This window comes from Equus quagga, chromosome 11 (assembly GCF_021613505.1).
Source record: "Equus quagga isolate Etosha38 chromosome 11, UCLA_HA_Equagga_1.0, whole genome shotgun sequence".
Taxonomy (NCBI): Eukaryota; Metazoa; Chordata; class Mammalia; order Perissodactyla; family Equidae; genus Equus; species Equus quagga.
The window spans coordinates 53,898,675-53,924,272 of NC_060277.1; the positions used below are offsets into that span (position 1 = coordinate 53,898,675).

The 25,598-nt window shown below is 40.6% G+C and overlaps 1 protein-coding gene across 2 annotated transcripts in view; it reads left to right on the top strand.

The window, feature by feature from the left end:
- The window catches only part of COL12A1 (collagen type XII alpha 1 chain), a 108,386-nt gene that overhangs the window by 49,128 nt on the left and 33,660 nt on the right, over nt 1-25,598 (top strand). For both annotated transcript variants that reach the window (XM_046676244.1, XM_046676245.1), the window contains exons 24-44: nt 1,096-1,238; nt 1,553-1,682; nt 3,603-3,739; nt 4,872-5,001; nt 7,407-7,546; nt 7,801-7,933; nt 8,037-8,063; nt 8,390-8,532; nt 11,037-11,166; nt 11,587-11,726; nt 12,024-12,153; nt 13,381-13,523; nt 14,613-14,742; nt 15,418-15,560; nt 17,462-17,591; nt 19,357-19,476; nt 20,566-20,712; nt 21,425-21,541; nt 21,691-21,837; nt 22,375-22,449; nt 24,313-24,452. In XM_046676244.1, coding sequence (XP_046532200.1) covers nt 1,096-1,238; nt 1,553-1,682; nt 3,603-3,739; nt 4,872-5,001; nt 7,407-7,546; nt 7,801-7,933; nt 8,037-8,063; nt 8,390-8,532; nt 11,037-11,166; nt 11,587-11,726; nt 12,024-12,153; nt 13,381-13,523; nt 14,613-14,742; nt 15,418-15,560; nt 17,462-17,591; nt 19,357-19,476; nt 20,566-20,712; nt 21,425-21,541; nt 21,691-21,837; nt 22,375-22,449; nt 24,313-24,452 — 2,675 coding nt within the window. The remainder of the gene's footprint in view (nt 1-1,095; nt 1,239-1,552; nt 1,683-3,602; nt 3,740-4,871; nt 5,002-7,406; nt 7,547-7,800; nt 7,934-8,036; nt 8,064-8,389; nt 8,533-11,036; nt 11,167-11,586; nt 11,727-12,023; nt 12,154-13,380; nt 13,524-14,612; nt 14,743-15,417; nt 15,561-17,461; nt 17,592-19,356; nt 19,477-20,565; nt 20,713-21,424; nt 21,542-21,690; nt 21,838-22,374; nt 22,450-24,312; nt 24,453-25,598) is intronic.

The window sequence follows — 25,598 nt, forward strand, 5'->3', positions numbered from 1 at the left end:
GTAGGGTTTCTGAGCCCATATGAAAATACTATTTCCGGGGCTGGCCCCATGGCTGAGTTGTTAAGTTTGCATGCTCTGCTTCAGCGGCCCAGAGTTCACTGGTTTGGATCCTGGATGCGGATCTACACACTGTTCATCAAGTCATGATGTGACGGCACCCCACGTAGAAGAACTAGAATGACTTACAAGTAGGATAGACAACCATGTTCTGGGGCTTTGGGGAGGAAAAAAAAGATGAAGATTGGCAACAGATGTTAGCTCAAGGCCAATCTTCCTCAACAAAAAGCATACCAGAAAAAAAAAAATACTCTTTTCTTCTCCCATCTTCTTGGCTGGGCTCCAGCGGGAAGGGAGGCCACTTATAAGAGGAAGAGGGGGCATTGCTCTCTCCAAGGCAAGAACTGACTCCACTTATGCTTAGTTCCTTAGGTCTTTATCTCTTCTCTTATTTCTCTTCATGGCTGACCATATGAGGTGGGAAATAATGTATTTCATAATGGATAGGATTAATCTGATAATTCCTTAAAACTGAAAACTCAGTATTTGGACAAAAAATAAAAAGCTATATGGGTATTAAGTGAAGAAGAGATTGTAAACCTTTTACTCTGTCTTGTGGGTTTGTCTTCAAAAAGCCCATAAATCCCCTAAGTTCCAGTTATTAATGCATGGCACTCATGAAAATATTTTTTAAAAGAAAGACAAATTAAAATACTGTTAGTTACTTATGTATGAAATTCTATGATTGAAGAATGAAAATAGTCAACTTAGAGATGTTCCAGGAAAAGAGATTGAAATCTCAGCAAGTTGGTATCGATTTTGGCTTCCATATGGACTTGCTGGAATGCCATTTGAAATTTAACCTTTTTTCCTCTGCGAAATAGTTGTAATGTGCAGTCCTGCGTATGGGGTGGCAATGAACAATGAGATGGGTTCGTTTAGTGAAAGGAAAGGGTTATATTAACTCATTGATTTCTCATAGCAACCCGTTCTCTATTTAGCATATACAAGTATCAATAGTTAAGTAGGAAACCACAATTAAAAAATGGGTAGAATGCTAGGAATTAGAGACTGATCTGTCCTTTTACATTCCAACAGTGCCAGTCCCTGTGGTCAGCCTGAATATTTATGATGTTGGCCCTACGACCATGCGTGTGCAGTGGCAGCCAGTGGGAGGGGCGACTGGCTACTCCTTGTCGTACGAACCTGTCAACGCCACAGAACCGACAAAACCCAAAGAGGTGGGAAACACTTGTTACTTTATCACTGGGTCTTCCTGAGACTGTATAGATTTCAAAGCTCCATTAAATTGTGGTTAGCTATGAACTCATTTATAACTTTACACACCAAATGGAAAAAAATAGAAAATTAGAATTGTGGTCTGTGATACATTTTAGAAAACATTGGCATGAAAAAGGAAATGCAGTTCAGAGAAATGAAAAATAAAAGTTGTGCTATAATCTAGTGATTAAAAATAGGCTGTAGTTAGTTATCCCCAGTGAGTGGAAACGTTTGATTTGACTGGCTTATTTCCCCTCTGGATGTGCACACGCAGATGCGCGTCGGGCCGACGGTGAATGATGTGCAGCTGACTGACCTCTTTCCCAACACCGAGTACGCGGTTACTGTCCAGGCCGCCCTGCACGACCTCACTAGTGAACCTGTTACTGCTCGGAAAGTCACCTGTAAGTCGTTGCTAGTTTTCCTTCTTTCCTTATTGCTGTAAACATCATGTTCATTAGGATTTTTCTTTCACTCAATGATGCTAACAATAATTTGATAATTTGTACATAAGTTATAGGGTTATTACTTACGGCAATCAAATTTAAGAATTAAGATTAATTCTAGACTTATGGCAGCATCTTAAATTGATTCCAGGATTTACATTCTTTTTCACATTTAACATGCCTGATATTGAGGTGTACCTTACAATCAATAGTATCTTACAGTTGCTCTTGGCCAGGTGTCAGTCAGGGCATAGAACATAAAATAATGGTGCATCTTACAACTGATGTTGTTGTAGACCCATGAAATATGGTGTATAGCATTGGTGGGAAGGGAATGTTGGGTGAATGTAGTTCTGGAGGAAGATACTAGATTTAAGAAGAAGATGTCCTTAGTTCTTGTTGAAGTAGAAACTCTATGGCGTGTATGAATAAGTCTGTTTCAATTAAGTGAATTAATCAATAAACTCAATCCCAAAACACATTGATCATCTATTCTACTCTAGTCACCTGTGCTAGGTGTTGGCAACCCATAAGTGCGTAATCCAAAGCAGCATAGAGCACATGGACTTGTTCATGGTTTCCTCTTCTCTTGAGTGTGTTGATCAGAGTCTTTTGTGTTTCTGGTTTGTCTCACTAGCATTTAGGTGCTTTTTCTTGGAAAGTGACAATGATTGCACTTAGGACCCTTGCCTTACCTATATGGTAGTTTCATTTCATGCTTGTTGAGGTGGGCATGCTGGGATAGATGATTCGGCTTAAATTTTGTGAGTTTCAGTCCATGTTTCTAAGGACATTAAGAAGTTGGAAGGAACCTTCGAGAGGGAGAGTGGACGGAGACAGAAGCATGATGGGGCAGAAAAGAGAAAGAGCCCCTGTAGGGCAGGGCAGGATAAATTCATTAACAACAAATAACCATCTTTTAAATGTTAGACCCTGTGTAGATGTGGTAGTTTTGTGGAAATGGAGTAGTCGCAGATGGAAAGAGTGGGGAACCAGCCAGAGATGGAGACGTGTTCTGAGAGCACCGGGAGAGAAGATCCAAAAGTCCTAGTGGGATGAAAGATAAATCGGGTCACGGATTTGGATATGGGGCTGGATTGCCACAGTGGAGGATGGGATGGCAGAGAGAGATGCAGAGACAAAAACACTGAAGGGATGGAGGTCCAGAAACATGGAGGTGGAGAGAGAGATTCAGGAAGAGAGATGTACAGAGCTGAAATTGATGACAAAGGAAATTGGCCAAATGAGCAGATGGAAAGAGTGAGATATGTCTCATATAACAGAAGAAAATCTCTTGGTTAGTTGTCCTCCTCCCCATTCTTTTTAAAGTAAAGCTTTGTTTGACTTGGTAAAAATTTATCATTTGGATTTTCTTCTAACCACGTAGGCTTCTGTGGATTTTTCCTATAAGCTTATTGGGTACTTAATTTTGGCCCATCTTCATTCTTCGCTGTCATAACCATTTGTTTTCCTATCACATTCTTAAGGGAGCCTAACTCATTTGATTTTATTTTCTATCTTAACTGATTTAAATATCTGATAAAGAAAGATTAGCTGTACATTTATGGTGTATTATTATTTATTATAGCTGAGCAGCATGTAAGAGCTTATTTAGATAGAGTGGAAAAGGTTAACATATAAATGAGAAGTTAGAATTGTAATAAAAATTTAAATTTATCCTATTTTTAACAAGCCTTCTTAAGAAGATTTTGCTCTACCTGATAGAATCGTGGCGCTTTATCATTGCAGTCATTTTTTTGGTTATTTTGCTGTACATCTTTAAGTTTTCTCCAAACAACTTCTTGAAAGCTTGTGTGGATGCTTTAGAGCTTTGTGATTGAGAACCACATCTGAACCTAGTTTCTCATGCACATCCAGTACCTTTACCCAGACCTCGGGATCTGAAGCTCAGAGATGTGACTCACAGCACCATGAACGTCCTTTGGGAGCCTGTGCCTGGAAAAGTGCGCAAATATATTGTTCGCTACAAAACACCAGAAGAGGATGTTAAAGAGGTAGGTTGGAGATTAGAATGGATTTGGAAATATTTGTTTTCGCAGTAGGTTGAACAAAAGAACCTAAACAAGTATAGATGACAGCACGTTTAGAATACTTGTCTCTTTATTAATATAGTGTTGAAAACTTGTTAGAATAATAAAGCACTTTTTGAATATCAATGATATATTGGACTGTTTTGATTTAGTTTAGAAATGTTTTTCTGTGTGATATTAATCTCAAAACATCATCCTTTAGTTGATAAAGAGTTATAGAATCTAGATGGTATTTCCTTCTCATTCAGATGCCTTATATGGTGTTCTGCCTTCTATGAATTACTAAAAAATGTCATAATAATGTTTCTAAAAATAAAGCTAGCAAAGGGATGCAGGAAAGAAAAGCAGGAGTTTGTCAGATCATGGGAAGATAGGACCGTTGAGCAGGACAGGAGGAAGAGGGATTTCTGGTTAGAGGGGTGCCCCTTTAACAGTGAGCATTTTTCGAGATGATGTTGGGGCAGAGAGCTGTTTCCATGACAACCTGATTCAAAGCTGGAGCAAACTGAGGGGCTTCCCCAGTGAGTGGCTTTAAAACTTGTGTGTGCTTGGTGGGGGCTCATTATTGTCAGAATCTCAGAGGCATTGACATAGATATAGATATAGAATAGATAGAAATACTTTTGCTAAGCAACCAGTTATTGACTGTGCTGGTCATTTGGATTACATCAAAGCTAATTTATACCTGTGCACACATTCATTTCATTCTGGGTTTCAATTTCAAAAGAGGTACAATGACCAGTGGGTCTCACGGGGTTCTTGTGCATAGTAAATGAGATAATGCACAGGAGAACACTTCTGAAGAAATAAGGCAGTGATATGAAGGGAAACAGGTGAAAAATGATCAAGTCATTTGAATCCCTAGGGAGTCATCATTTGCCAAACAGTAGTGTCAGATACGGCTCTAGTACACTCATTTTTTTCCACTTTGGAAACACTTAAACTGTCCTCAGTTCCTGTGCTCTTATACAAATCGGAAAACATTGCTTCTGTTTGGTACCACAATTCTTACGCTCTTGTGCTGAGAGGTATAGTAAATAACAGAGAAATACCAAAACTAAATGCTTTGTAAAAATCGTCCACTGCTCTGTTCTAGGTAGAGGTGGACAGGTCAAGGACCAGCACCCCTCTCAGAGACCTCCTCTCTCAAACCCTGTACACGGTCAGCGTTTCCGCAGTGTATGACGAGGGGGAGTCTCCTGCAGCGGCTGCTCAGGAAACCACCCGTGAGTTGTCACCACTCTTTATTAATAGTTGGGACACCATATCACATGCCTGTATAGCGGAACTTACTGTGGCATTTTGGTTCTTAATGCTATTTCTGCGAGTATTTAATAATCTTTGGATTCATAGATTGTTTTTCACTTATTTTCTTCCCATCTTCTACCTTTATGTCCATTCCTTTTCTGATAATTTCTATCAGTTGCTGTCACTAATTCATCTTCCAGATACTTAACAGGGGTGTGTGTGTGTAGCGGGGTGGGGAGAAAGTATATTCTTGATGTATGTTGAACATTTTCTCTGGAAAAGCTGCATTAGTTATCAAATATTTTTTGAGATCTTACTATAGGTAAAGTGCTGTCAGGGGTAACAAAATATAAGCATCTTTGCCCTCAATAACCGATGATGTCAATGTGGAGATAAGAAAAATACATGAGTTTGTGTAAGGAGGGTGGGTAAGTGGCACTCTGCTTGTGTGCTGTGGGGCTGCAGAGGAAGAGAGCCTTCCACAGTGGAAAGGTGGGGAGAGACCGGCAGCCTGCCTGGGCCCGTCCTCCCCTGCTCCATTCTGCTGCCGCACTGAGGGATGTCCATTCTCTCCCTCTTGTGGTACTTCCAGAGTATTTAACCCAATTACTATCGTCTGTGGGTCTTTTTCTATCTGTTCTACTTTCCCCTTGCTCCCACCTAGTCAAGGCAGAGACATTTATTTTGTTCAATTTTGTATCTCCAGTGGCTGGCACAGTGCTCAGCACATAATTTCCTAATTATATAGTGATTAAGAAGTTGAGGTCTAAAGCCAGCAGTGTTTGGAAGAAATATGGGAACCACTTATGTAATTCAGAATTTTCTAGTAGCCACATTAAAAAAGGTAAAAAGAGACAGATGAAATTAATTTTAATAATGTGCTTTATTCAACCCAATATATCCAACGCATTATCATTTCAACATGCGTCAGTATAATAATTATTGATGAGATATTTCACATTATATTTTTATAATAATTCTTTGAAATCCAGCATGTATTGATTTTACCTTTAGGACGTATCTCAGCTTGGACTAGCCACATTTCAAGTACTCAATAGCGCCATGGAACTAGTGGCTCCCATGGTGGAGGTGCAGGTCTAGAGAATTTAGTGAGTTGCGCTGTCTTGCCCAGTAAACTAGTGGTGGGATCAGTGCCGCAGTTTGGAGGTTTTATTTCCTGTCCAGCAGCTGCCTCACCAGGAACTCAAGAGCTTCTCCTTTTGTGCCCAGCTGTCTCCATGTGATCATCAGGGCAAGTTGTCAAATGTCACAGCCTGCGCCTTAACATCAGGCACTGTCCACTTTGGCTGTTTTCTTCTATGTGTTATCCCTTAGCAATTTGAGTTGCCTTCTTGGCATCAGTTCTCTTAGCTGGTAAGGGTAGTGGCTAGAATGAAAATTGATGCATATGAATAGACCGACAGCTTTGCATAAACATAGCAGGTGTGGTACAGAGAAAAAGAAGTCAGGAAAAAAGACTAGTGAAAGCAGAAAATTTAGTATACTAAACTAATACTTTAAATGTATGCTTTTAGTCCTTAAGATTTCCTAATAACTTTTACATACATCCAAAGTGCATCCTGAACAGCTGGTTTCTTTTGCAGGAGTGCTTGTGAAAGTGGTACCACTCTCTTTATCTCCATGGGACTTTTCATTCTAATTATTAGAAACAAATTTTTGATGACTCTGGGTTTTGTGTCGTTGGCTTTGGTTACCAGGAGATAGAGAAATTAATGACAGTGGAAGCTCAGGACTGGTGACAGACCTTCCAACTTGCTTGTGCTGCAAACTAATTCGAGAGCCTGATCTGTGGAAGGGCTTTTAATTGGGATTGCAGCAGATAGTCACCAGCACTCCAGAGTTATTCCTGTCTCTGGATAGAGTCAGTGCAGGCTGCTTCACCTTGTGTTTAGGGTTAGTGGATCTATAGGAAAAGTTTATGCTTGGATTACTTAGATCATAACATTTCATGGACCATAAAGGTCCATGTGCTCTCTGATATTATACATCAGAGTTTGTGCTTATGTGTATTGCTGTGTGTATGTGTATTGCATGGTTTTCCTTAGATTCTCAAAAGGTTTGAAATGCAAAGTGATTAAGAACTGCTGAGTTAGAAGAGTGTTACTGAATGGTACCTTTAAAAAAACCACCATTTTAATAGGATATAAATAGTAACCTATTATATCCATATAATGCTTGTAGTTCTTGGAGCTTTCTCTTACATTGATCTTTCAAATGAACTGAATTGGTAAAATATTTGGTTCTAAGCAATGTTTTCAACAGTTTTTCCATGTCCCTTAAAATGAAACAAGGCAGTTTTATTGTATTAAATTAAGTTTGCAGATTCCATTCAAAAACTTAGGGCTGCCTTTTCTCATGGTAGGCACTGTGCCAGCCCCAACAAACCTAAGGATCACTGAAGTATCACCAGAGAGTTTCAGAGGTACTTGGGATCACGGAGCGTCAGATGTGTCTCTCTACAGAATAACCTGGGCGCCTCTTGGAAGCTCTGATAAGATGGAGGTAGTGTTAACTCTCTGTCTTTCTCTTGTTTTTCCCTTTTAGATCCTATTTCATTGTAGGGAGTCTTGTTTGAAATATATGTGAGCTCTGTTGCCAGAAAAGCATTCTTTCCTGCTAGTGACATTTGAGCTCCTGTCCTGCATCAAAGCAGGAAGACCATTGGGCTAAACGATGTCAACACACTGCCATTGGTGTATGCTATATGTGCTGACTTAGTTTTGTGTGGGTTTGTTTTTTTCCCCTTTTTCCCTAAGACCATCGTAAATGGAGATGAAAATACTTTGGTGTTTGAAAACCTGAACCCGAACACTCTCTATGAAGTTTCTGTTACTGCCATTTATCCGGATGAGTCAGAAAGTGATGACCTGATTGGCAGTGAGCGCACACGTAGGTGTTCAGCTTTCAAATAGGACATTGTTATTTTAAAATTAATTTTAAAAATGGAGTTTTAGCCATATTAGTAATATCTCCCCAAATTCTATTTTTTTAGTGCGTTTGATACCCTTAACAACACAAGGTAAGAATTTAATTTGCTGAGTTGAATGAATGACCAAATAATGAATGAATGGATGAAAAATACCACAAAATCCATTGCAAGCAATCCTTCTGCTTTTAAATTGTAAGGGGTTGACTGGGACCTCTTTTAAACAGGGCTTTCTTGAAAAACTTTGCTTTGCTACTATTTGTTAAGGAGTCATTTGTGATTCAGTGACCATCATTTATCATGGGGTCAAATTTAGTTCTAAACCTAGAAGTATACAACTCTGTTATTTCCTTGGAAACAGTGGTTAGTGGGGAGGCATTGTTCTGTGTGCTTAATCTTTCTCAACAATCTTCTTTCAGCTCCAAAAAGTGGCCCACGAAACCTTCAGGTGTACAATGCAACATCCTACAGCTTGACTGTTAAGTGGGATTCTGCTAGCGGTCGTGTGCAGAAATACAGAATCACCTATCAGCCTTCGTCAGGGGAAGGCAATGAGCAGACGGTAATTTGTTAAGAAAAAAGTATAACTTGGACAAATTCTACCTTTCCGCCTCAAACTCTTTTCATGCCCAAAGTTTAGTAGTCATGCTTGCTACTTTGAGAGATGCAAGATTTACTGTATCGGATGGAATTATTTGACTCCATTCCTGATGGAGACTCAGTGGATGTTCATGGGAAACGAGAATTTTTTTTATGGAAGCCTCACAGCATTAGGCATGTGCCTCAGTGCACTCACGCTTCCCATAAAAACCCTCAGGGCTGGATTATCCATGAAGATATCTAGAGTTTTTAGTCTATACCGATTTTTCAACCCATATTTCTCTAACTTAATCAAGTACTGAAAGTTTGCTAAATTTCCTTGTTCTAATTTTTCTGGGTTTTGCACATCATAAGGTGTCTTGCAGATCTGGTGTTTCCAGCTCGGGGCACCTGTCCAGCTAATTTTGACTATTTATCATTTTTATAGTTATCCGAATGGAGGATACTGATGAGGGTGGGACTGCAAACTCAGCCTTCATCTTCTTTATCTTCTTGGTCTTCCCTCATCTAGCAGACTCCTTGTCCATTCACCTTGCTTACGTCAGCTGTCTTGTCTTTGAGCCTTTTCCACCTTTGCTTTCGTGAAATGTGTGACTAGAACTGCACACATTATCCTAGGTCAGGAAGTGCCAGGATTTTTACCTGGATAGGGTGATGCTTCCTCATTTATTTCAGATACCTCTTTTGGTAAGGTCCATTATTTTGTTGACTTTTGGAGAGGGGGGGCTATAATATTTCCTCATGTAACCTTAGAGAGATTTGAGTGATTGACCTTTAATCATCTGACCTGCTGAGCTCCAGCAAATGGGTCACCCCTCTTCCCGGTTTAGAGATATTAGCAGAGTAGATGCTGGCGGTGGTTAAAGCTGTGTGGTTAAAGGTCTCTGATACTTCATAGTAAGTGGGTTTAGCTGAATCAGAACTTTGATAGGACTTTTGAGTTGGTCTTTTGAGGTTTCTGTAGAACTAGTCTTAGGTGGTATGATACATTTGGACTGAGAATTTGTCTATTTTAGTTAAATAGGTTATCAATAATAAACTAGATACCAACTGTAATCAACTGGATTTTGCATAAACTCAGATAAGACACATTTGACGGTAATGTTTTAGTGTCAGAAATAGACTTGTTTGTGTCTGTGCCAGGCCACATGTAGGCAGAACTGGGAAGCCAGTGAAGCTTGTCTTTAGCATTTCTCCTGTGGAGCACACTGACCGTCCAACTGCCGTCCAGGGTCTGTTTTACCGTCCCTCAGCTGTTTGTTATAATTAGAAAAAGTCTCATAAACTTGCCCCCTGGAAAGTGTTAGCTGATAATCTCTTAGGTTTGTTGCTCTTAGGGGTATTTGCGCTTTAGTGCTAGTCCATGAAGTAATCAAATACTGGATGGCTGACGCTAGAATTATTTTGGAGAGTTGGTGAGAGAAGCAGGTAGATACCACCCTGCTAACTCATAAGGCGAATTCTGCTAAGTGGCTGCTTTCAGATTTGTTAAATATCAAATGGCCTGTACTGATATTGACACTTTTTTCTCATCACTTCAAATATTAAATTTATGAAAATTAGCACTGTCGTTCAATTTGCTCCTATTGAGGATGACTACGGTAATCAGTGAGGTTTTCTTTGGAACTCAGACTACTTGAGTGGATGGGTGCTCAGCTGGAGACATCTGGACTTGTGTCACGTCCAGTCATGCACATGTGCACTCACTGTGGCCAGCAGGCCATTTTCATGTGATTTTTAGTTAGTATAGCATAAACATCTGAATTTGGTAGACTGTTAACAATTCATACGAATTTTCTTTCAAGACTATAGCTAGATGGCCTGAAGCAGTGAATAAAAACTTCAAACTTCATAAAGGAGGAATTTGAAAAGGTTTATACCACAAAGCTGGTATCGTGGAGATGACTGGGAAGCCCTGCCTGGGTGTGGCCTGGCCAAGGGTCCGGTCAGGTAGTTTTTACACAGCTAATGCTGTTAGAGCGGCAGTTTTTTGGGGGAAACACCAAAAGCTTTAGATCTTTTGCTGAGTCATTTTAATGTGTTTCTAAAGCAAATAGGAAACATCTATAAAAAAGTAAGAATAATACTGAATGGTGTGGAGCATCTAATACTACGCAATTCTTTGCTATTTTAAAATTCCTTTGCAGCTCACTTATACTTAATGTCTTTTTTGGGAGGAGATCTGTGAAATGTGTTTTGGATTGAATTTTGCAGTGCTGGTGGTGAGCAAGTTGAAATATTTTTTTGAGGTCACTGGGTTTAGGCTCAGAATGCTTTTTATGATTTAAGGTGCATATTTTACATTTAAAGTTATACCATAAGATATATTTTAAACCTTCACTGTGGCACATGTTTCCAGATCTTGGCAAAGTTCTCCAACAACCCCCCTGTAGAAAGAGGTTTTTCTAACAGGACGTTAGTGAGATGGAGAGCACGGGGCTGACACTTATCCCTGTTGTGCTCAAGACCACAATAGGAGGACGGCAGAACAGTGTGGTCCTGCAGAAGCTGAAGCCTGACACTCCTTACACGATTACTGTGTCCTCCCTGTATCCTGACGGTGAAGGCGGTCGGATGACGGGAAGAGGCAAGACCAGTAAGTGAACCCAGACGCCTGTAGCTTCTTTGATGCAGTACCTACCATTGCAGTGGAATCACCTCCTTATCTGGAAACACTGGGGTGACACAGAGCTTTGCTAACCTTTTCAAATGCATTTAAAAAGATGTTGTTTTAATATCCTTGCTTGGAGTTACCTGTCTCTCTTTGTGGAGAAAGACATTTACTACTTTTGAGGATAAAAGAAACACTTTGGGGCTAAAATATCTTGTGAAGAGATGAGACGTGTACCAGATTATCACAGACATTATTTATTCGCTACTGTTCAACAAATATTTGTGGGCTGCCCACTGTGGGTTGCCTGCAATCTTCTAGGGTTCCTGGGAGATATCAGTGAACCTGTTCTGTGTGTGCCTGGTTGTCAGGGTCACGCTGTGATGTGATTTCTGTGCATTTCAGAACCTCTGAATACTGTGAGGAACTTAAGAGTGTACGACCCTTCTACCAGCACTTTGAATGTTCGCTGGGACCATGCAGAGGGAAATCCCCGTCAGTACAAGCTCTTCTATGCACCAACAGCAGGTGGTCCAGAGGAACTGGTAATTATTTCCTATGGTGAAAAATGCATTTTGTTTAAACTGTAGCTGAAGGATTTAAAAAATAGCTAAAGGAGTTAACCAACTTATTTTAACAAGAAGTTCATGTTCATTTAATAGAACTTGACAGCGGGTAATAGGTTGGTGCCTTGGTACCTAGGTGATAGGGGAATTGTAGGGGATTGGGGCTGGGGAAAATAATCATTCTAGGAAGTTCTAAAGGTGGAGCATGGGGTGAGAGTATTATTTCTTTCACAAGGTTTTCAAATCAGGTATTTTATGTTTTATTAAAATCTTCAGGTATCACTACCTGGGAATACCAATTATGCCATTCTCAGGAGTCTGCAGCCAGATACCCCATATACTGTTACGGTAGTTCCTGTTTATACTGAAGGTGATGGAGGACGCACGTCAGATACTGGAAGGACATGTAAGTAAGAAGGCACAAAAAGCTAGCTTTTGCATTATAAATTTTGCTTTTTATTATAAAGGCCATATAGGCCCATTAAATAAAATTTGGAAAATTCAAAATGATAGAATAAAAATTACCCATAGTTCACCTCTCAAACGCCATCACCTGTTAATATTTTAGCATATGAAATAAAAATATTATAATGGCATTCTTCTTCTGAAATGATAATTTCAAGATTTGGAAATGTGCACGCAATCATTAGTGTTCTTCGGTTGTTCTCTCTCACTGACAGGAGTTCGTTGAGCTGTGCTTTGTGCTTTATAAACTCGAGTGCGTTGTTGAAATCTGTTCATCACGTTACTCGGCTGCACATTTCTCTGGTTTGCTGATGAAGCGCTTTTTGGCATTAAACGTGTGCATTTTCATTTGCATTAACTTCTTGAGAAACCAGTTATAGTGATTTTACTATTCTTTGTAGCAGTGCTTAAAGGCTTTTGTGCATACTCATGAATATTTCTTTAGCTTTAAAAATATACTCGCTCATGGCTAAAAGGAAGCAAGTACGGATGGCTTCTTTTGGTAAAAGATTAGTGGTCTAGAAAGATGATGTTATTAGCTAAACTGGAGTTTGGAGTTAATATGTGGATTTAATTTGTAAATTTTTTAATTTGTAAATTTTTCAATTTGTAAATTTTTCTAAGTCCCTATTGGAGCAGTAACTTGGGAACTGAGTGTATGTTTTACTTCTCCCTCCTTTTGCCTTTTCTTTTAATCGCAGAAGACATTTGGTAGCTATTTGTTGAATGAAGAAGGAATTGATGAAAGAATGAATGATGGAAACTCGCTGACTGAATTAGATGGGCTTCATAAGTGTTGTCAGTTCTTGCTTAGAAGGCAGACGTTATAAAATTCCTGTTCTCTCTCTCCATTACTTATGTTGGGAAACTGAAGCTTCTTTTCAGTTTCTTGTGCCTCGTCCTTTTATGGCTGACCCAGTACTAATACTGTTCCTAGCTTGTTTTTATTGGCAACAACTTTGCTTCTATATAGACAAAGGCCATCACTGGCTAACTTTGACTAAATTTGGGTTTGGAGAGTTAACCTGCTTTTGTGTGTAGATGGTTAGAAGTTTAAGGAGGACAGTATTTTATTGTGTAACAGAATATACGTCTTGGAGAAGTGATAACAAAAGCTCGACATATATAAACAGACTTAAGAAAGATGTGTTGGCTTTTCTTTCCGCAGTGGTGAGAGGACTGGCAAGAAACATCCAAGTGTACAATCCTACCCCCCACAGCCTGGACGTGCGCTGGGACCCCGCGCCGGGGCCCGTTCAGCAGTACCGCATCGTGCACTCTCCTGAGGCCGGCACGAGACCCCCAGAGTCTGTGAGTAATCTTGTCATCTTAGAGCTCAGGCAAAGGATTTCAGATTCTGCTGCGCCTCATGCTGTGGCTGCTGGCCCAGAAGAATAAGCCAATTGTTGGTGTGGCCCCGAGTCTCATGGAAACTTCATTTCCTGGTGAACGTAGGCTCGTGTTTGTGTCGTGTGGTAGGCTGTGAGAATGCAAACCACAAACACATCAGTGTTTGATAATTAAGTGATTGCTTTTAATGAATTAAGGCAGGTGTTTTAACTATGCAGTTAGTCAGCAAAAATGAATATTGGAAAAATGCAAATTAGTTATATGAGTTAAAAACCTCAGTAGTAAATGCAAATCATGGCTGGACCTTGACAGTATGGGCTTTTGTTGTAACAGACAAATGTCTTTGTTATGAAAATATCTTAAAGTTCGCCCTCCCCGACTCTCACACATGGCCCAATCTATCTTCAATTCAGATACTATTCAGTTTTGTAAGAAGATTAATAATGTAGAAATCAGAAATCAGTAATTTGAATAAAGATAGAATCAGGACATCTAAAAGAAAGTAAATTTATAGACTAATTTAATTTACAAGTCTTTACAAAAATAAACAACGACGATGAACAAAGATATACACAACGACAATCCATGTGTTCTGTGAGAATATCGACTTGCATGTCCCTTTGTGTGGTAAGACACATGCAGACAATGTTGCCCTTAGCCACTGCATGGAGCAGCGCTCTGTTTTAATACACAATCCCTCCCCCTAGTGTGGGGTCCCTTCTTTTATGTGTGTCTAAGGTTCGAGATGCTTTTTGGGTAAGTATCATGAGCCCTGGATGTTGTATTTGAGAATCCTTACAATAAACATAAACAGGAGATACTTGAAGCTACTAGGGGTCAAGTATGAACTACCTTTCTTCGGAGGGGATTTCTGGGCGTCAGTTGCATCTAGTGAGGTGGCTTGAGCAGGTCTCATGAGGAAGCATAGTACTTGGCTTCTGATGCGCCTGGGCTCAGGCTTTTATTATAAACATCATTCTACTGACTAATCAAAGCCTTGTAAGCATTTGGGTTGTTGTCAGGCAGAATTTGGCATTTCCTCCCCTCCAGATGGTGGTGCCAGGAAACACCCGCATGGTGCGCCTGGAGCAGCTGATTCCGGACACGCCCTATTCTGTGAACATCGTGGCTCTCTACTCAGATGGAGAGGGGAATCCCAGCCCGGGCCAGGGCCGAACGCGTGAGGCAGAAATCCTTTCTCCATCCCATTCCCTTGTAACTTGATTGGCAGGGCTTCTCTGAGTGAGTGAGGAGTGGGAGGCGAGAGGGGAGTGAGAGGTGGTGAGAACTTTTCCACCTTTGTGCAGGTGAGGGCAGGCCTGGGTGTGTGGTTCTACCTGGGCTCTCCCACGTTTACGTTCCTGGCTAAAGCTTTGGGCCCATGACTGCCCTCTGTGCTGAGTGAACTTCGTTTGGCCATTTCCTCATCCGGGACCTGAATTAGGGAGGGTTTCTTCCCTTCTCTGCTGTGCAGTGGATCTTCTCACCAAAAGGGCACTTTGGAAATTCGAGGGCTTGGCCTCTCTGTTTCACTAAACAGGAGGTGGTTATAGTGGCTAAAAGAATCTCTTTCTCAATCTGTACATTTAGGTTCAAACCTAGCTCTGTGTGGCTGAAAGTTTAGCAGGTAACATAGCTGTGAAATGCAGCGCTGTCTACTGTCTATGCTTTCATGTTAAAACCATAGGAGATGTATATTTTATCATAAGGGAGTAAACATTCTAACTAATGGTGAGACAACGGCAAGTGATTTCCTCGTTCAGACCTGAGTGAAGCTCTTTTATACCCTGCCTCTGCCTCCGTGTCCACCACGCTCCCAGGCAGGAACTAACTGTATTGTATTTTATTTACTTAGTGCCACGAGGTGGACCAAGAAATCTGAGAGTCTTTGGGGAGACAACCAATAGCCTGTCTGTGGCCTGGGATCATGCCGATGGGCCAGTTCAGCAATACAGAATCATTTATTCTCCCACTGTGGGTGATCCGATTGATGAATATGTGAGTCCAGTTCTCATTTATCTGAGCATTTTGTAATCTCTTACTTGGTTGGAAGGTGAAATTCAGCTTTCTTCTTTAGGAGTGCGCTGTGATTACAGCTGAGTCCTTCACTCCTGTGTGGCAGTCACATTTTATGACTTTCTCCGACATGATACTGGGACCACCCAAATGTGCCTGGTGTGGCCTCCCACATCACAGAGAATCAATGTCTTTGGGCTCATTTCTGTTCTAAAAACGTTGAAAAATTGGCTTATCTCATGAAATGGGCGTCTAACCACCTAATTATACCACAGGAACTAAATCTAGTGAAACATGATATCTATTATTCTGAGCTGCCTAAATTAATATTCAAATGATGTGACTATCCAAATCCTATCCTTTCTTTAAATCTAATTCCTCTACAAGGTTTCCCTTAAATATTTCAGTGCTAATTTAGCTCTCTTTTCTCTAAATGTAGCAATTTTCAGCACACTTTGGTTTTGAAATATACATGCTCTCATATTAATTACAAACTGGTTTCTTTTTTTTTTGGTGAGGAAGATTGGCCCTGAGCTAACATCTGTTGCCAATCTTTCTTTTTTTGCTCGAGGAAGATTGTCACTGAGCTAACATCTGTGCCGGTCTTCCTCTATTTTGTATAGGGGATGCCACCACAGCATGGCTTGATGAACAGTGTGTAGGTCCACATCTGGGATCTGAACTTGTGAACCCCGGGCCACCAAAGTGGAGTGTGGGAACTTAACCACTATGCCACCGGGCCAGCTCCAATTTCAAACTTTCTGAATGTCAAATTTTGTCCCTCTAGAGCCAGAACAGGTTTCCTGTAGCTTCCTCGTGGCCCTCACTATGTGTATCCGCTTGTTGCGGATGGAAAAGCTCACCACTTTCTTTACAGTTAGTGATTAATTGTGTGATGGGTTAGTAGAAGATGACACAAAATGTTGATTGTCAAGCAGTTAAGTCTGTGGTTTTCAACAATTTTGCCGCGTATATCCTCTTTGATCATTCTCCCTCCATTATCCCCATGTTACAAAATATTTCCTCTACTTGAACTTGATATATTAAGCTTTAATTCAAGCCCCCATTTTTATTAACCAGAAACACATGTAACTTTCATTTAGCGTTTCTGATCCAAATGAGATAAGCAGTATTAACACTTAGTTTGCCAAAGCAAAGCAGCTCACGCTTAGCGTTTATTCAGCCTTGACACAGGCAGATACACAATTTCCCTCCCCTTTCTGAAAACATAAAAAATATAATTTCTTCCCGCAGTTCACCATTTGTAATCCAGGACTCTGTGCTGGGAATCACTGGCGTAAGTGGTGCGCGCTGTTTGTAGGAGCAAAGCATAGGGTGGGGCGAGCGATCGGTTCATTCCCTCTTCACCAAAGTAGTTGAATGTATTGTCCATTTCCTCTTTTTCACCTAATTAGTATCAGCCAAATGGATGTCCTTGAGGGCAGAAACTGAGTCCATTTTTGCTCACCAGTGTATTCCCAGCAGCTGGTACCGTGCTCCGCCCACGGTGGGTACATGGTCCGTGTTGTTGAAGGAGGATGTGAAAATGTAACACTTCGGCTGAGGGGGAAGAGCCCCCTACGGCCGAGCGTGCGGTGCTCAGTCAAGTGTCCTGAGGGTGTAGGTGCTGCCTCTCAGCCCTACCATTTCCTTGAGAGACGCTACGTCACAACGTCACAACGCTGGGAAGCGGCTCTTCTGGAATTCGAGCCCAGATCTGACTCTAAAACCCTTCTCCTACAGTTTGCCCGGCCGTGAGCATTGTGCAACAGAAAGAAAATACCAAGAAACCATTACTGTTTGTGGAAATACATAAAACAATATTGTCTTTTGACCTGGAAGTCCTCTAGCTGATAGTAAATTTAAATGTACTTCCCCTGCAGACCACAGTCCCAGGCAGAAGAAATAATGTAATTCTGCAGCCCCTACAATCTGATACTCCATATAAAATTACTGTTATTGCTGTTTACGAAGATGGAGATGGTGGCCATCTAATAGGAAATGGAAGAACTGGTAAATGTCATACTTTTTATAATCTTCACCTTTTGTCTTTACCAATGCATCTCAAATACTACGTTAATACTGTATTAACATTTATATTAGACAATGAATTTTGTCAAAATTATAGAACTGACTTTTAACTTTTTAAAGGTTCACTAAAAAAAGAAAAAGGAGACAAAAATCTATATATTTTGCTTTGCTCAAGACAGTTTTGTTTCTCCTTGGGAAAACCATTGCATGTGCTCTGAATACTGTTTTCCTTTGTGTGGTATCAGTTAAGGCTGAGCTGTTAACTCAGTCAGTTTAGTATCAGCAAAAAACACTCCATCACGAAAGAATCTTAAGTTATAAAGAAGCAAGATGATTCATAATCACCTTATATCTTTACAAATTTAGCTTTTTAAAGTATTTTTTCTATTATGCCAGGTAATTTACAAAGAATTACCAATGTTTGGGCCTCTTTTCTAGCTTACGCTGGTGGCAGTTTTTCACGGTTTAGAGAAAAGTTCCCCCAAGTTGGTTGCTCACTGGAGCCACCTGAGGAGCTTTAACAAACGCTCCTGCCTCGGTGCCCCCTCCCCCGCCCCCCAGAGATACGGGGGTGACGGGTGACGGGGCGGAGGCGTGGCCTCGACTGCTTGCGTTCTCACGTGCAGCCAAGGTCGACCTTAACTGGTTTAGACAAAGTCAGGCTGGGCTGTAGGTCCCAGTTCTGTGGCTGGTAAATATTGGCATTCCTCTTTTCCACTTCATTCGGCAAAAATCCACCTAAGTAGCATGATTTCAGGTTCTTTGCTACCCTCAGTTGCCCAGACTCTTGGTGCTGACGCGATCTTGACAGCATTACAGAACTCGGGAGCAGCGATGTTTGAAATCTCCTAAGAGGAAGGCAGGAATAGAGTTGTTTCAGCTCAGTCTGTCAAGGCTGGGGACTGCTATGTTTATCGATACCTGTGTCTACAGGCCTGACGAGTCGGCGAGACTCAGCTTAATGACTCACGATGATTTCAATTTAACAGCTGCCCATTTTCCATGTTCCCTCAGATTTTAGAATAGATTTGGGTACCCTTCTAGGGAAAAGGGCATATTTTAGAATTTTGTGCTTATCAAAAAATATAAAATTTTTTACTAGATCTTGAATTGGCCAAGAAGGGCCAAAGCCATTTCTATTTTCTCTTGTGAAAACAGTTTTTTGAGTTGAATTCTTTATTTGTGAAATGCTATGAATAATAACTCAGTGACTAAGGATGCTCCATGACAGCATTGATTCTGTAGGGAGTGGAGCGGGACAGACTTGAGGATTCACTCTGGGTTCTTCTGGTGGAGGGGAGAATGGAGGTGGGAAAGAACATTGTTTTAGTCGCTAGCTGACTGTGTGGTCTTGGGCAAATCATATCTTATTTATGTAATAAGGTGATTGTATTAGATAGTCTTTAAGTTGCTTTTTGGCTTTAACAATCTGTAATCTATAAAATTCTAAAAATGGTATGGGATATCTATTATTTTCTATAATTCTGCATTATATAACATGCCAGTTCTGGAAATCACGAGTTCCTGAGTCCGTTTGAGCTGCCATTTGAACTTGGAAAGCTGCTAAGCTTTTTGCTGAACATTTCAATGTCTTTTAATTGTTTTCTAGATCAGGACATTATGGGATATTATTAAATTGCTCTCATGGGACTGCACTATCAGTTCTCATAATCAATACTCATAAAGTTCTGTGCTGCCCTTGTGTGTCGATGAAAGGTCAGTAAAATGTGGCAATATTTGTTTGCAGTGGGACTACTTCCACCTCAGAACATCCACATTTCTGATGAATGGTATACGAGATTCAGGGTATCCTGGGATCCTTCACCCTCCCCGGTTCTTGGATATAAAATCGTGTATAAGCCAGCGGGTAAGAAAGCACTTTTATCATCATAAAAATGCACTGGAGAGGTATTTGTCTCTGAGGTTGCTCTTTATCACATCTCTATAATTAGATTTTCTTGATAGTTCAGCTATCACATTGCCTTCTCCCACTAGAGGTAATATTTCTGGAAACAACGTTTAAGTCAATGGTCTAAAGTACCATTGCTACTGTGGGTGTAGATGAGACTCTCATTAATTTGCATGATTCAGAGTTTGACCTGGTCCATAAAATTACACAAATGGAATCTGTGTGTGTGCGCAGACATCCTATGTTATTATGATTGTGAAATAATGCATGCTTAATCAATATAAATTTGTATATTTTTCCCATTATGTCAAGGTATTATTCCATTTTGAGCATGTGTATTTTAGTTTATTCATGACAGGCTTGTCAACTTTGCATTAACATTTCCACCTATGAATATCACTTTGATTAAATTATGCTCTTTGTTTCCACATTCTGTCCATATGCTTAGGCAAATGGAAGAAAAATGTTCTTTGTACCAAACTTGGTAGGGTATTTCCATGCACCCAGGAAGGGTGTGAACTAGAGAAAAATAAAGGAGAGAGGGCAAGAGAAAGGAAAGGTGAGCCTGTATAAGAAGCGGAGAGAAAATTTAAAGGAGGAGGATGTGTTGGTAACTGAGGACCTTCCGTAATCAAACTTGTGGCACGAGGTCTGAGATAGACGTTCTTAAATCATCTCTACAGCAAACTGGAAAAATGTTAATTGGGCATCTACTATGTGCAAAGCACTCTGCTGGCATGGTGCGGCTTAGAGAGGAGGCTTGCAGTCCAGGGTAGTTGACCGTGTGATGGATTCAGTCATTAAAGGAGCAGTGGTTACGCACCTGCTACTGTCTATGCTCTAGGAATAAGAGGGTGACGAGTCCAGTCTCCGCCTGTAGTTTCGTCTTCACCACATAACACAGCATGTGCTGCTGTGAGCAATGCTTAAGGGACTATGGAATTAGCGCTGTTCACACTATCACTTGAGTATCAGCTATTTGATTTTAAGAAAAATTTGAGACCGGTTATGGCATATTTCTGTGTATTTTTGTGATTGTCATTAAAGGTTCCAACGAGCCCATGGAAGTTTTCGTTGGAGAAGTGACGTCATACACGTTACACAATCTCGACCCCAGTACCACCTACGACGTGAATGTCTATGCTCAGTACGATTCAGGACTCAGCGTCCCCCTGACGGATCAGGGCACCACATGTGAGTCTTGGATCTTTTCATGGTCGTACGAAAAAGTCTAGTACCAGTTACCAGGTCAGCCTGTTTTAATTTTATTTCTTTTTAATGTATGCATGTTTCCTCAGTGCTAAGTAGGTGGCCCTTTTGTGTCCAGCTAAACCAATATATAAATAATATAATCGAGCATACAAAAAATGAATATGATATTTTTATTTCTCATAAAATATATTTTGAATTTTGAAAGATAAAAATTATAGAAATTATCATCCATGAATGATCTGTAAAATTAGAGTTGAGGTGCTCTGTAGTTTTTTGACATTTGATGTTAAAATATGTATTACCTAAATGCATTGATTTCAATGAAAGTTTTCACAGAAATGCCGTGAATCTTGACTTGGCCCTCAGATTTTATAGTCACCACGTGCTTTAATAACTATTTAAAGACTTAGCAGGTTGCCTTTCAGGAAAATTTCTTATTATTTTCCACAAGACGTCTTTGACGTTTGTGGCATTGAGAGGGACTGTGTGGATTTCCTCCCCTTGAAGGTCAGGGTGGAGAGGAAGGTATGCTTTGGCTGCACCACATTTTCGCGTATATTTCTTATAAGGAGACATAGTAAGACTTTAGACATTTTTTTTTTCAGCCTCAGTGCAAGTTCTAAAATTGTGTTATGATTAAAAGTATGCTTTTTTGCTTTTATTTACAAAGTAAACTTCTTTCTTTCTTTTGTAGTATATTTAAATGTGACAGATCTGAAAACCAACCAGATTGGCTGGGATACCTTCTGTGTTAGATGGTCACCTCACCGGGCAGCCACCTCCTACAGGCTGAAACTCAGCCCTGCAGATGGTACGTGTGCAAGAAATGAGGTGGAGGTGACAGGAGCAACACTTTAAACTCCAGTAAAGAAGATGCCATTTTGTTTATAAAAGGATATATAAAACTGTCTTTAAATATAGTTGATGATGACACTGGCATTTTCCTATTGTCATAATCAGGAACGAGAGGACAAGAAATTACAGTGCGTGGATCAGAAACCAGTCACTGCTTCACTGGCCTTTCACCAGACACTGACTATGGTGTCACTGTTTTTGTGCAGACACCAAATCTCGAGGGACCAGGTGTCTCTGTCAGAGAACATACCAGTAAGTTTTTGAGTAATCTGGAAAGTCTCTGTAAGGCTTCGGAACAGAATGCTTTAGGTGTGGGAGACTGACGCGACCCCTGTGTAGGCACTTCTCCCTAGGGCAGCAGCAATGATGTAATGATGACAGGTTCCTGAAGGTGGAGTCTATTGCTGGTGCAGGACCTTTATCTGCAGCAAATTCATGTTGCCCCTGTTCCAGAGTTGGTGTCATTTTAAAGAAAGGGCTAAAAGAGGGAGATATGGCTCTGGCCGACAGTGAGAAGGTGGCTGTGCATCCATGTTAGTGACTTTTACTCACGTGACCCTATCTGAAGGCCTTACGTTTGTCGTTTGACTCTCAGCTTTGCTTTCTGCAGCTGTAGTCACCTCGAATGACTACTAATAATGCCAAGTTGGGATAAAATAGAGTTCCCAGTATGTCAGTGCAATGAGACTCGATTCGTTATCAAGGACTTAAATTGCTCTTACAATTTACTTTCTATGATATGAAATGTGCACCTGTTGTGTTTTTCTAATTAGTCCTTTTTAATTCTAGCCGTAAAACCAACAGAGGCACCTACGGAGCCGCCCACCCCTCCTCCGCCGCCCACCATCCCGCCGGCCCGCGAGGGTGCGTACAGCGACGGCACACAGCGTGCCGCGGGGGGAGGGGGGGGTTTGTAGCCTTCTTACATCCTTTACAACTGATACGGAACGTTTCTGATTCATTATTCTTGCTGAAGAGTTTCTAGATTAAAAGAAAAGATTACCAGTGACTTATTCTTCTCCCCCTCCAGGCAGATTTTGGTATGAATACAATCAGTCACAAACTACTCCAGCTCTTCAGTTGGAAGTCTGTTCCCTCAGTTTTGCAGATTAATACCTTACATGGTCCGTAGACCCTTGGTGGGCATTTCTCTCCGCTGGCTGCTGGCATCAGCAGGCACTGTGGACCTTTTTGGCTGCATCTGCCACCTAGCCTGGGGTCTTTGGCGTTGGGGATACCTGGCTTCTGACCTGGGAAGTGCCCTGGCTTACAGAAAGCTAAAAAACTTCCATTCACCAAAGTTTGAGACATAATTGTCACGTGCACTAAAGTGGGAAAAAGTCACACTGAGCTGTTAAGACTGGTCTCTCAGTAGTTTGGGGCAATTCTCAGTGCTTTATCAAATTAAGCTGATTAATTCCACATTCTGTTTCCAGCATTTAACTGGAAGCATTTCAGATTTTAAAATATTTTTCATTTATCTAAGAAGGCTCTAGAGTGCTACAACTTTATTAAACCTATTAGATAAGTAAAATTAAAAGTTAAAAGTGTATTATTATGGGGTAAAATAATAATATTAGAAGCTAAAATAGTAATGAGTTTCTTTAAATTAGACTGTTGAAAGAAACTCAGTAAATAATCTTGGCTTAAAAACATGTTAAGGGGCCGGCCCTATGGTGTAGTGATTAAATTTGGTGTGCTCCACTTCAGGGAGCCTGGGTTCGCAGGTTTGGATCCCAGGCACTGACCTACGCTACTCTGCTCGTCAGCCGTGCTGTGGGGTGACCCACATGCAAAATAGAGGAAGATTGGCAATAGACGTTAGCTCAGGGGGATTCTTCCTCTACAAAAAAGTTTAAAAAATTTTTTTTAAAAACCTGCTAAGATTTTTTTCTTAATAGATTTTATTTTTTAGAGCAATTTTAGGTTCACAGCAAAATTGAGCTGAAAGTACAGAGAATTCCCATGTTCACCCTGTCCCCTACATGCCCAGCCTTGCCCACTATCAATATCCAACACCAGAGTGGTACATTTGTTACAATCCATGAGCTGACATTGACATGTCATTATCAGCCACAGTCCGTAGTTTATATTAGGGTTCACTGTTGGTGCTGTATATTCTGCATGTTAAATTTTTATACACTAAAATTTTGTTAATTTTTTTTTAGCCTCCAAGTCTGAAAATTCAAATCAAAGACATTTCTTTATTTTATTCCCTGCCTTTCCTCCCTCTGTATGATTCTAGTGGCCTAATTTAAAATAAAACACACCTTATTTGCACCAAATCTTTGATAATTTATACAAAAATCTCCAAACCCACTGATGGCTGTTCTTAAGTTCGGGACACCATTGATTTCCATCTGATTTCCTCCTCATCTATTGTTTGAAGCTACTTAAAGAGTTCCATGAGGAAAGAGCGTATATTCGCATAATGATCTAAAGAGAAGGAATAATTCCAGAGCAGAGATGGAGGGCCAGTTAGAGTAGTGCTTCTCAGACACGATTGTGCACATGAGTCGTCTGTGCACCTGGTTATTGCTGATCTGATCCGAGGAGTCTGGATTAGGGCCTGGGATCCTGCATTTCTAAGAAGTTCCCAGGCGATGCGGTTGCTGCTGAACCACAGTTTGAACAGTGAGGTGTTAGACTACCTCTCTCAGTTATGTGATTTCATTTGAATGAAAGAACTTATGAGATTTGGGGCTTCCTCTTTTTTTTTCTCCCTAGTATGCAAAGGGGCCAAGGCAGATATTGTATTTTTGACTGATGCCTCCTGGAGTATCGGGGATGATAATTTTAACAAAGTTGTCAAATTCATCTTCAATACCGTGGGAGCATTTGATGAAATCAGTCCTGCAGGAATTCAGGTGGGTGTCGTTTCACAGGTGGCTGTTCATTTCTGATGTCTTGCTATTTCCTTTGACTTCTCTTTTTCAGTAGAAAGACTTTTCACTATAGACTATGTTTTGACTTTTGTTATTTGCTATTTTCTCTACACATGTATTTTTGGAAAGGAGTTGGTGTAAGTGACAAATAGAAAAATAAATATTCCTGTAGGTATTCTCTTGGCTAGATGCTACTTCTGCTGAAGAGTTTAGGAGGTTCTGATTCTAACTTCCTGCTTAAAACGTCCAACAATGATACATTTCCATAAAAGGTCATCTAATGTTCTGGAAATTAAATGTGTTGTGATTGTCAGTGCCCATTAAGTCAGAGTCTTCAGAAATGAATAGTGACTGGAGTGGGTGTGTGGGACCCAGCTACTCCCTCTGTCGTGACATTGCAGATATTACCTTCACCAGAAGAATGGCCGTTATTGACTCAGAGGGATTTCATTTGTTTTCTTAAAATGAAAACTACCAAGAATCTTGCTGTGCAGTCATGCCAAACTTTTCATTTCACTAGAGTAGGAACTTACAGGAGTTTATCCTTCCGTGAGAGGACTCAAAGAGTAATTAATCGCTTAGCTCTAACCTGCCAGAGAAGCTGGGTCTCTCCTCCGTGACTCCCAGCATACTGCTGGACTGAAGGCAGTGGTCCAATGGCTCTGGGCTATTTCTGAGAGTCTCCCCAGACCTCTCCGGGAATCTGACTAAAGCCATTGTTAACTGCTTCTTGTGTTCTGCAGCCTTGAAGACCCACTTCAAATTCTACCCTTTCTGGGGAGGCTTCCCTGATAGCTTTAGGTGTACCTGACTCTGGGTCTATGTTGCTGTTACAGCAAGTATCACTTTTTATTGTCATGATTTGTACAACTCTCTTCTCTCTAAATCATTGACTCCTAAGGCAAGAGACTGTATTGCATTATTATTTTTTCAAAGTCTCTTCTTTCCTTCCCCATTCCTCTTGGTGAGTTTTTCCTCTTTATTTTTCCATTTTGTGCTTCTTCATTGTGGCATCTTAGAGACATTACGTAAACAAGAGATTTTGACATAAACCACAAATAACTTCGTAAACAAATCATGTCTTCTTTTGTGGAATAGTACTTTATGGAATATACTAAATTTCAAATC